Consider the following 12,200-nt stretch of genomic DNA (forward strand, 5'->3'; position numbering starts at 1 on the left):
GGGAGAGTTCTGGCTGCCAGGGCCCGGCTTCGCCCCTGCCCCCAGCCCTCAGGCTAGGCTGCGGAGACCGGCGGCCGCGGTCCCCAGTCCCGTTGTCACTCACTCACTCCCTGAGCCTGGCGCCGCGCCCTGCTCCCCGGCTGAGCCCGGAGGGCGGGGTTTGGGTGGACTGCTCAGAGGAGGCTCAGAGGCTCAAGAGGAGGCGGAGACTGTGCGGCTATAATAGGCTCCAAAGCCGGGTAGCCCAGCCAGAAGAGGAGGTGTGAGCGACGCCACCGAACCGGGTTCGAGAGCTGGGGCGAGGGCAGGGACGCGGAGCAAGCAAGGCTAGCTTGATCGAGACATCCAGAAGGAAACTGAGGAGGTGAGAGGGGATTTGGAGCTGAAGACTTAAGGACTGGAAGGAGGCAGGAGGGTTGGAAAGGCCCTTAATTCTCCTGTACTGTAGTGTGAGTGTGAGTGAGTGAGTGTATGTGTGTGTGTGTGTGCGCGCGTGTGTAAAGAGGTGGTCCTGCATTCCTCCCGACCGGGGGGCTGTCCGAGACGCTGCCGGGGGAAGGTGGGCCCGAATCTCCCAGCTTGCGGTGGGGAGAAGGGGCCTCTTGTTGGAGCGCCCCCTCCCCACCGATTTCTCTTCTTCTCTGGTCGCTACTGAACGGCCCCCGCCCGGTCCAGCCCCAGTCCCCGCGTAGCCCTTTCTCTCTTACCCTTCTTGGGACCCAAGGAGAGGAGGCTAGAGAGAAGGGGAAGGGGGGGAACTGGGATATCCTTAGATCTCGTCCGTGTTAGGAAGGGGGTCTCACCCCCGATTCAGGGACCCCGCCCGTTTCCTGCTTTCTCACCAACAGAGTTGGGAGTAGTGAGAAAGGCGAGAAGCTGGAATCTGAGGAAGACGCCCCCCACCTCTGATGTAAACCGGGCCCGGGCTAGGGGTGGGAGTCGAGTTTCGGACTCTTCCCGGCTCGGGAGTCGGGGATGCCCGGCAGGTTAAAAGCTTAGGCCCGCCCCGGGGCGGGGATCCCCAGGCTGATCGATCGGGGTAGGTTCCGAATAGAATGTCTCGGGGTCCCGGGGGCGGCTCCTTGGTGGATCCGGGAGGAGTGGAGGGATCCCAGCCGGCTACGGTGATGTCGCAGTTTCTCTCAGCGACAGGCACCACCCCTCTCCTCTTTCCTTTGGCACGGGAGACAGGGACCAAGGCCACCTCCCCTGCACCCCTCCCTGCCCGCCCGGCCCGGAATCCTTGTCCCCCGAGCCCCACCCCCAGGCAAGCCCCTTCTCCCGGCCCGCCTGGCTAGCTCAGCTGAGGGTCCGGAGGGTGGTGTCGCTGGCCCCCTGGGACGTGCAGGGACTTGTTCCTTAAGGGAGGGGGAGCAGGAGGTGACTCACGGGTGACACGGAGACCCCGGGGAGTGGGGCGCGGTGAGGTCAGAGCCCCACCCCGGGGAGGAGAGCTGGGTTTTTTTGGGGGGGAGTATGGGGAGAGCTCCGCGGCTTCTGTGAGCCTCAGTCTCCGGAGCTACCCCTTAACAAAGGGAGGTGTGTGTGGGTATGGGGGGGAGGGGCTGGCCCCCGAGAGGAGTTGAGGGGACAGCGGCCAAAGACCTCTCCTAGGCTTCGGCTTTGTGAGTTTGTGAGTTTACCCTGGGTCCAGCTCTTGGAAAGCCGGGGCACCTGAGTGCTTGCGGTCTTTGTGCCTCGGTTATCCTTCTGAAAAATGGGCACAGTCATCCTCCCTCACTTTTCCGAGGCGTTCTCGAGGTGGCCATCTCTTTCCGAGATGGACGGCTCCTTTGCCCCTGACATCCCCCTCTGGTATCTGGACCCCTGCCGGCTTCTGGGTCCGGCCCCTGTCCGGGAGCCGGACCTTGCCCCTCCCAGACCCAGGGGGGCGGGGACCTGAGGGAGGAGGGGAGGCTTGGGAGCCTCGCGTCGCTTTTCCTAGTGGGACCTGGGGATGTTCGATACTGGGCCCACTTTCCCCAGGCCCTTAGGGCTGTCGGTGACCCAGTGAACCAGAGCTGGGGGGTAGTGGAGACAGCGAAAGCACCTTTCCTAGTTGGGTATTTCCGGTGTGTGTATGCAAACGACGAAGGCGTGTGTGTTTGTGTACTAGAGCTCCTGGCTCCAGATCCTGGCCAGCTTGGAGAACGTGCGCACGCACACACACACACACACACACACACACACACACACGGAGGTCACGTGTGTGCCCGCCCAGCAAATACTTGTAGAATTGCTTTGCTCTGCATTGAATTGGATACTTTTAAGTAGGCGGCGATGCCTAGACACTCTGCAGCCCCGTCCCCTCCCCTCCCCTCTCCGCTCCAGGCACGTCCCGAAGAGTAGCGGGGCGGTGTTAGTCGTTTGGGTTTTGCTTCCCACTGCTATTTTTATTCCCCAGTTAACCAATTGTCTCCTTGGGTGGACTGGGCGTGGAGCTGAGGCCGTGGCAGAGATGTGCGCCTGTGTCTCCTGGCTGTGTCTGTCTTTGTCTGTCCGTGCCTCTGCCCGGGTCTGTCTTTGTTTGTCTGTGTCTCAGTGCGGAGTGAGAGAGGCTTCTTTCCCAACAGTGTCATGTGCAGTTTCGGAAGCCCGGCTGGCTCAGCGTGACGTGTTCACATCCCTCTCCCACCCCTCCACCCTCCTTTCCCCCTGCCCCTCCCCAGGAGCCTGTGACGTGCAGCCCTCCAAGTTTTGGCGGGCTGGCAGTTCAGGAAACTGACTCACTACAACTTCTCCCTTCTGGACTGTCCCGCTGCCCTAGGCACCCGGGCAGGCTGCAGGGGTAGTGGGGGTGGGGGGTGGGGGGGGGAGTGAAGGGGGGATTTCCTAGAGGCAAGCGCCCCCTCCTGGACCTGGGGCTGCATAGCCCAGCCACCCTACCCCAGCATTTCTCAAAAGAAATTTCCCAAATGACTCTTGCCTAGGGGCCTTTGTTTCCTGTGTCTCGCTCCCAGAGAACCTTCTGTCCTGAGCTCAGCAGGCATGTACAGCCAGCCAGCATTTCATCACGCACTCTACTCCGGTCTTTTCTCCAGATTTGCTCTACTTTGCAAAAATAACCCTTTCCTTACCAGGCTGGTGCCTGAAATTTGTAGACTCCAGAGCTGAGCAGTGGATAAGCATTTATTAAACACCTACAGGTCAGATTTTAGTAAGAATTTAGTAAGTGCCTACCGCCTCCCAGCCCCTGAGTGCTACAAAAATTAGAGTGGAATAACCCCTGCTCTCCAGGAGCTAGAACAATTCCTTCATTTTATTAGAGTGTGATTTGTCGTCGTTCAGTCGTGTGTGACTCCCCATGACCCCATTTGAGGTTTTCTTAGCAAAAATACTGGAGTGTTTGCCATTTCCCTCTCCATCTGCTGGGGAAACTGAGGCAAACAGGTTAAGTGACTTATCCAGGGTCATACAGCTAGTAAATGTCTGAGGTCACTTTTGAACTCAGGTCTTCTTGACTCCAGGCCCAGCACTATCCACTGCACCACCTAGCTGCCCTCCAGGAGTACTGAATATGGAGACCCTGAAAAGGAAGTGACTTGTTCAAGGTCACACAAGTAATAAATGTTGGAACTGGAATTCAAACTCAAATGCAAAAGTTGGATTGGGGCATTGATGCCCTGTAACTTCTCCCCGTTGTGGAACATTTGTTCCAGCAATGACATTAAGTATCACAATTTCTCTGATGTTGCCACTTAACAAAGTCCTCGTTGTAGCCCTGCAACATACCTCTTGGATTATAGGGACACTGAAAATAAACCCTCTCCTCCTTATTTCGTCTTATTTCAATCTTATTCCATTCTTATCCTGTCTTGAGTGGGGGAGGGAGGGTGAGAAGGAATGGGGAAGGTCAGCACAGGATATATTTCCCACCTCTAAGGCCATTTTGAGGGTGCCTTGGGAGATGGGAATGGAGTGTGTTGGAGTGTGGGGCTCTGTCCTCTGAGAGAGTGGGATGAGCCCTGCCCTGGGAAGGGCTTTGCCATCTTTGTAACCTTGGGGCAAGATATTTTCTTTCCCTGGGCTTCTATCTCTCCATCTTTAATGCAGAATCTTTCTAGTTGGACTAGAAAAATTCTGAGATATCTTCCATTTCTTCTGTATTGTGATTCTGTGACTGTAGCAAAAGGTGGGACACAGGCTTGGCACAGAATCTGGAGCACAGTAGGCACTTAATATTTGTTGACTGGCTGGCTGACTGACTCAAGCCCCCCCTCTCCCTGGGGGTGGGGGTTAAACTCAGTGGGTATTTGTCCCTTGGGAATACACAGGCCCAGACTTGCTCTCCTAAAAACAGACTTCCTGCCCAGGCTTACCAATAACCCCCAGAAGTCTGGCTGATGTCAGGGCATGGAGTAGGGTGGGGGCAGGTACTGGGGTCACCATAAATAGGTAAGTTTATTTTTTCTGGTCTCCTCTGACGCCAGATACAGGAGGAGCCCAGGAAAGTGTGGAAGTAGGGGCACCAGAAAGCCTGCTCAGATGTGTTTTTTGTTGATTTGGGGCTTGGAAATGTGGCCTCTCGGAGTCAAGCAGTTAAAAACCAGTGAGTTCAAAGTGTCTGGCCTGTTGGAGTCACCTGATTTATCTGCTCAGGATATAGCTCATCTCAAAGATATTGCCCTCCTTTCCTTGATGGGCCCCTGCCCTGCCCTGTCACATCCCATCCTACCAGTCATAGGACACAGATTTGAATATGATCTCTGCTAGTTATTACCTGTGTGACATGGGGCAAGTCACTTAACTCTCTGGGCCTCGTTTTCTTCTTCTCTAAAATGAAAATAGCCTCTGAAGTCCCTACTACCTCTAAACCTATGACTCTTCCATATATGCCAGTGTGTCTGTGTTAGTGTTTGTGGGAGTGTATTCTGGGGTATGTGTGGTGTACTGGAAAGAGTGTTGGATGTGGAGTCAGAAAGACCTGGGTTCGAGTTTTGCCTCTGACCTTTTCTAGCAGTATGACCCTGGGTAAGTCATTCTCTGAGCCCTAATTTCCTTATCAGTAAAATGGAGATAAAAACAGTTCTGAGCCTCATATGAGGTAATGGATATAAAGCACTTGTAAAATTCCAGAACATTCTTACCACTATCATTTACTATACATGTAGTTCTGTGGGCTTGTGTTAGTGTCACTTAATTTTCCTGGGCCTCTGTTTCATTATCTGTAAAATGGGGCAGTTCCAGACGTGGGATTCTCTGATCCCTCAGGCCAATGCTACCACCTCCTCTACCTGGGATCATTTTTAGACTTGAAATTCATCTTAAGGATCGTTTACTCCAACCTCATCATTTGATAGTTGAGGAGAAGATAACTTACCCAAGAACACCTGGGTAGTAGGTGGGAGAGCCAGCTTTGAACCCAGGGGGGCATATTCCACTTAAAAGAAGCCTGGGAAGGGTGGCCCGAGGAAAGGCAAGGTGGAAAGAATCTGTCCAAGCCACACAGAAGTGAATAATTCTTCATATTTTTCAAAAGCCTTTCTTGATCCTTACTGCTGCCTTGTGAGAGAGATCTTTTACAGATGAGGAAACTGAGGCCTGAAGAAGGGCAGTGATTTGGCCAGGGTCAGGCCAGGGTTGCACGTGACTGGGTCAGAGCTGGGATTAGAGCCTAGGTCTCCTGATTTCTGCTTCCTGGCTCTTTTCTCCTAGACTGGAGGAATGAGGGTAGAGGTGCTGGATTGTGGGTTTAGAAAAAGCATTAAGTTAACTTTGTCAAGGAACAGTGCCTGCTGCTGGTGACGTCACAGGGGCACACACACACACACACACACACACACACACACACACACACACAGCTGTGCTCCACCAGTTATCACCCCACCCCCATGGCCCAAAGGTTATTTTCAAGACTTTGGAGCTGCTTACTTCCTTGTAGGGCTGTCTAGGTTATGGGCAGAGAACCAGAAACTCTGGGTGAGGCAAGTTGGCACTAAGGTGCCTGGGTAGATCCCAGCCTGGGGAAGCCCCGAGAAAGAACATGGGTCCTTGTGGTTGTGGGCCTGTGCCAGTGTGCGTATGTGCTTCTGAGTCCGGGCCAGGTTGTGTCCTGTGTTCTGTGTTGTCCTATGTGAGCTTTCCCAGCTTGTTCCATGTACATTAGAGGCAGGAGAAGGAGCACTGACTTTGCTATCAGAGGACTGAGATTCAAATCCAGGCAGCTGGTCCTGAGTTAAAATTTGGCCTTAGAGACTTAAAGGAAGTGTGACCCTGGGTAAGTCATTTAACCTTTAGTGGCTTAATTGTAAAATAGAGGTAATAATAGCACCTACCTCAAAGGGTTTTTGTGAGAATCAAATAAGATAACATTTGTAAAAGTGCCTGGCACATAGTAGGTGCTACATAAATGTTTATTCCCTTCCCTCCCCACTGTCATTCACTATCTGTGTGACCCCGGGCAAATCATTTTAATCTCTGACCTCATTTTCCTCATTTCTAAAATAGAGATGGTCTCTAAGTTCCCTTCCAGATCTAACTCTTTGACCTATGCCTGTGTGTCTATGTGTTAAGGATTGTCAGTCAGTCAAATGACATTTATTAGTCACCTACTATGTGCCAGGAATCATGCTAAGCATTTCAGATACAAAGAAAAGCAAAAGATAGTCCCTGACCTCAAGGAGCTCACAATTTAATGGGGGAGACACATGCAAACAGATATGGACAAACAAACTATATACAAGATAATTGAAATAATGAACAGAAGGAAAGCACTAGAATTTAGAGGGATGGGGAAAGGCTTCATGTTGAAGCCTGGGATTTTAACTTGGACTTGCCATATGTATAGTATGGTGGCAAGAGCACTGGACTTGACAGGAAGATCTGGTTTCAAACTATGCAACCTTGGGCGAGCCTCTGAATTTCTCTGAGCCTCAGTTTCCCTCTCTGTAAAATGGGGACAGCACTTATCTTAGAGGGTTATTGTGAAAGTCGAATGAGGGACTATATGTAAAGGTCTTGTAAAACACTGTTATGTTTTTTTCCTCTTCTTAGTCATGTTGCAAAAGAAAATACAAACAAAAACAAAAATAAAGTGAAAAAAGTATGTTTCACTCTGCATTTAGTGTTCATTCTTTCTCTCTCTGGAGGTAGAATTTTCATCATGAGTGCTTTGGATTTGTCTTGGATCATCTTCCTGATCAGAGTAGCTAAGTCTTCCATAGTTGGTCATCGTTACAATATTGCTATTACTGTGCACGATGTTCTGGTTCTGCTCACTTTGCTTTGCATCAGCTCATACAAGTCTTCCCAGGTTTTTCTGAAACCAGCCTGCTTGTCGTTTCTTATAGCACAGTAGTATTCCATCATAATCAAATACCACAACTTGTTCAGCCATTCCCAATTGATGGGCATCCCCTCAATTTCCAATTCTTTGCCACCACAAAAAGACCTGCTATAAATATTTTTGTACAAATGGATCCTTTTCCCATTTCTTTGATCTTTTTGGGATACAGACCTAGTAGTGGTATTGCTGGCTCAAAGGATATGCACAGTTTTTAGCCCTTTGACCGTAGTTCTCAATTGTTATCCAGAATGGTTGGACTAGTTCACAAGTCTACCAGCAGTGAATTAAACACTGATATATGCTAACCTATTATTTAATATAACTATGGGTTTGTGAGCTTATACCAGTTTGCGTGAGGTCTAGGAATATGTATAAGTCAAGGGCTGAAAAAAGGAAGTTGGGACATTGAACTTGGTTCTGAAGGCCAAAGGGGAAGGGCGATTGACAAATTTCCTAATAAAGGTGTTTCTCATATTAGTTTCCTCAGGGAAAGAGTACTGTTGTCCAGTTGAAGTAAGAACTGGGCTGAGAAATGAGTAAAAAATGTTTCCTGGGCCTGGGCCCTTGCTAAAACATTTTACACTGGTGTAATTCATATGTACTTGGTGTAATTCATATATACACTGGTGTAATTCATATATATATAATTCATATGTAATTTCAAGCATGTATGAACAATTAGCTAAGAGAACTAGTTGGTAATAAATCACTTCTAACTGCTGTTCTTTAAACACGATCTGTTAACTGCTACTGTATTCAAGCCAACCCCAGGAGGGTTGTGACAGGAGACCTGAGTTTGAGCCTTAGCTCTTCCTTTTCCTTGCCATGTGACCTTGGGTGGATCACCGCCTCTTTGGGCCTCAGTCTCCTCATCTGTGAAATGGAGATAACAGTCTTTGCTTACTTCCCCCGGGTTGCTGGGAGGATCCAGTGAAATGATGTCATAATGTCTCTGCACTTTTGTAAACATAAACATCCTGTCTTCAGTGATTTCCTGGAACCCCTGAAATTATACCAGTAATGATAGCTCTCATTTCTATAAGGCTTGGAGGGTCTCTAAAGTTCTTTTCTCCTCCACACCCTAGGGAGTAGGTAATGTAAGGATTATTGTGATCATTTTACAGGAGAGGAAACTGAGGCCCAGAATCAGGAAGTAACTTGCATAAGGTCAAAAGGGGGGGGTGAGGTGGGGTGTCACTGAGAGAACTGGGAAGGGGACTCAGGTTTCCTGGCTCTTTTTCTGTGCTTGTGTGTACATGGGTGTTTCGGCGTGTGTGTGGGGGGGGGGGGGGGGGTAGAAGAGGAGGGTATCTGTGGCAGGACTGTGGGGAACTTTGGAGAGGAAGCCTGGTGCACCGAGAAAAATGCTGGATTTAGAGTCAGAACCCCAGCTGTGTTACTTACTGACTTGGAACCCTGGGCAAATCACTTCACTTGTCAGGTGTCCCATCTGCAAAAAAGGGGGTTGAATTAGGTGGCCTCCATCCAGAAGGTTCTGTGCAGCTCTCACTCCGGGTTCCTGAGTTCCCTAGTCAACTAACTGTCATTTTGTCTCCTGGCCAGAGTCGTCATCATGTCTGAGTCACCGAGCAGAACCCGACAGATCCCCTGCAGTGGGAAGCTTTGCCGGAACCTCTTTGGACCTGTGGACCATGAGCAGCTGCAGCAAGACTGCCAAGAACTGATGCAGAGCTGCACTCAGGAGGCCCAGCGCCGGTGGAACTTCGACTTCATCACCGAGACCCCCCTGGAGGGTGACTTTGCCTGGGAGAGGGTCCGAGGCCTGGATCTGCCCTCCATATATCGTCCGTCAGGGCCATGGGGCAGGGAGGACCTGGGGGGGAAGAGGCCCAAGCCCCAGCCCAGCTCCCCAGCCCTGCTACAGATGTCTGCCCAGGGAGACCATGTGGACCTGTCCCTCTCCTGCACCGTAGTACCACTGACCCCAGAGCGAGAGGAAGGGTCCAAGGCTGGGACCTCCCAACCAACCCGAAAACACAAGCAGACCAGCATGACGGGTGAGTGGGTGGATGGGCTCCTCGAGGGAGGGACTCCTTAGAACCGCTGAATCTTATTATTCAAGGAGACCTGAGTGGTCATTTAGTTCATCTTCCTATGAAGGTCTAATATCAGAGCTAGAAGCAACTTCAGTGAGGCAGCGTCAGAAAATGAAAGGAGCTCTGGATTCAGAGCCAAGGTTGTGGAGTTAGTGATAGACCCAGTAATGGCCTCTGAAGTCCCTTTCAGCCTTTGATTCTATGAAGCTCTCCATTAAGTCCTCTTTAGGAGGACAGGCACCCTTCTGGGATCCTGGTTCTTTCTTTCACTTATTTGCTTTGGGTGAGAGGCAGGATGGGGAAGCATGCCGGACCTGAAGTCCTGAGAACTGGGTTCGAATCCTGTGACAGTGACCAGGTCACTCAATCTCTCTGGGCCTTAGTAAAATGGGAATGATAATACTTTCACCCCTTGGCTGCCAGGGCTTTTGTGAGGAAAACATTTGCAAAGCTTAAGTCAAAAACTATGTGTTGTCTTTCTTTGCAAGTCTGTGCTGACCTGGTCACCCTTGGACTTTTTTTCCGTCTTATCAGATTTCTACCATTCAAAGCGAAGGCTCATCTTCTACAAGAGAAAGCCGTGACTTGACGCTCCAATTTCTCTCTTTCCGGGCCGGGTGATGATGACAACCCCAGTTCAGCTTTTTGTTCGTCAGTGTGTGTGTGTTTTAATTATTGTTTGTATTTTAATTTAAACTCCTCTTTGTATATATACGCTCTCTTCATGCTGGGTGGGCCCTGGCCTATATAGCATGGAGAATATTTAAGAAAAAAAAAAAACACAAAAAACGACAGTGGAAAGCTAGCTGCGCCCCCGCTGTATAAGTCGGACTGTCGGGTATTTTTATGTTTTGAAACCTTATTTAAAATGTCCTTGTCCTATGTTTCCTCTATCCTATAAGATAGAATGAAGTTGGCCTCAGGCCAGAGATCAGTGTAGCTAAGGAATGCTGCTAGCTTCCCTGCCTTGCTGTTCCTTACCCAGGAACTCCTGGTTAGGCGACATGCCCAAGGGCACTTATCTCCCATCAGGTGTTGTGGACTTCTCCCGGGTTCTCCAAACTAAGTTAATTTTAATTTGAAAAAAAAAAATAAAAAAATAAAAACAGATGGCACTTTGTTGGGAGGGTGAGGTGGGGGTAGGATTGGTAGGGGTACAAAGTGACTAGCCTCCTCTGAGATGTCCAAAGCCAAGGGATGAAGGGCGGGGATCCCACCCCCTTGGCCTTTTGGCTTTGCTCTCTACTGAGAGGTGGGGGAGAGAGTTGGTTCCTGTAGCATTTCCCCCACCCCCTCCCTTCGTCATGCCCCTCTTTGCCTGCCCTCAGGCACTGGGTGGGCAGGTGGGCATCCGTTCCCCACAGGTGGAGGAACCAGCCAAGCTGCTCAGGAACCCGGGTCCCTATTGGTGCTGTCCTGCCCTGCACTTTCTACAGAGACCTAGCTGCCCTTCTGTGGCTAGGTTTTCCTCTTAGCTCTCCCCTCTCCTGCCACCCCTTCCCCCTCTCTTTCCCCCCTTCCCATTCCTTCTCCCGTCTCCCCTCCCTTCCCATTTGTACTTTGTGTAGCAGCTGAATAAGGTGAAGGTGGTTTGGAAGTGAGGCAGAGTGATGAGGATGTTCTGGCCTTTCTGGGGAAGGTGGGAGGGGCCGTTGCTGACTGCATACAGAAGGAACAGGTTTCATTCCATCCTGACTTTGACCTGTCCCAAAAGTCCTGTGGACAAAACTCCAGCCTGGGCACTGACCCTAGAGGGGAGAGTAGGTAGCAAGCACTTGGAGTCTGTACCATACAATTGAGCACTTGATTCTAGGCTCTCTTCTCTTGTTCTGGTTCATGTGTATGTCTTGGTCTCCTCAACTAGACTGTAAGCTCTTTGAGGGCAGGGACAGTGTCTTATACTTCTCTGTATCCCACGCGACCCCCTAACACAGGGTTGGGTATATAGCAGGTGCTCAGTAAATAATACTTATTGACCTAACCACACTCCTATGATGGTGATGTTGTCTTCTTTTATCCCTTGGATTTTGTGTTGGTGGTGGGTTCTGGGTTTTGTTTTATTTTTTTAAACATGTGGTTTTATCTCAGTATCTGGTAAAGTGGTAAATGGGCTGGTTTGGAAATGGGAAGATCTGGATTCAAACTTTTCCTCTCTGGGTCTCAGTTTCGTCACCTGTAAAATAAGACTTGGATGAGATGATCTCGGGTCGCCGCCAGCTCTGAATCCTAGAGTCCCCACCTTAAGGGGGCTTAGGGACAAGACATCCGTTCCTACACATCAGCAGGGAAAAAATACAAGGCTGTCCTCAAAGCAAGTGCAAACTAGGTATGCTTAGTGTGGGAAGGGTTGTTGGGGTAACTGGCATCCTCAGCATCAGCAATAATCAGAGCTGTCAGGGTCATTCTGGGAAGGCTTCTTGGAAGAGACTTTGATGGTAGGGAGAGAACAGGACACTTGGTGGGAGGAGAACAGGGGAGGGATGTAGTCTGATGAGAAACAGGAGAAACACAGTCATGGAATTCCAGGGTTAGAAGGGATCTTAGAGGGCACACTCCAATCTAGCTTAGAAATAGGGATTCCCTCTGCAACACTTCCAGCAGGTGGTCATGGGCCACTCATTCCATTCACATCAAGCCTGAGACTATTCTTTTCCTCTCTGCCAGCTTCTATCCGTAGGACATGGCAAAACAAGCTTCCGTAAGACAGTTCTCCAAATGCTAGAAGACAGCTGTCAGGTCTCGTAGGAGTAGCTGGGGAGTCACTGGAAATGTTAGGGAGGAGTTAAGGAGAGAGAGATCTGGTGAACCCTAGTAGGGGAGGGAAAGGGTCAGGTGAGGAGAGGTGGGGCATGGTGTGG

General features: G+C 50.3%; 1 protein-coding gene across 1 annotated transcript; it reads left to right on the top strand.

Moving 5' to 3' along the window:
- Positions 1–261: 261 nt before the first annotated feature.
- On the top strand, positions 262–11,328 carry CDKN1A (cyclin dependent kinase inhibitor 1A). The gene is made up of 3 exons (XM_027876613.1): positions 262–364; positions 8,849–9,303; positions 9,877–11,328. The coding sequence occupies exons 2-3, from the start codon at positions 8,859–8,861 to the stop codon at positions 9,924–9,926; spliced, it is 495 nt and encodes a 164-aa protein (XP_027732414.1). The 5' UTR covers positions 262–364; positions 8,849–8,858; the 3' UTR covers positions 9,927–11,328.
- The last annotated feature ends 872 nt before the right edge of the window (positions 11,329–12,200 follow it).

Source organism: Vombatus ursinus, unplaced genomic scaffold (assembly GCF_900497805.2).
Source record: "Vombatus ursinus unplaced genomic scaffold, bare-nosed wombat genome assembly UNPS02014811.1, whole genome shotgun sequence".
NCBI lineage: Eukaryota > Metazoa > Chordata > Mammalia > Diprotodontia > Vombatidae > Vombatus > Vombatus ursinus.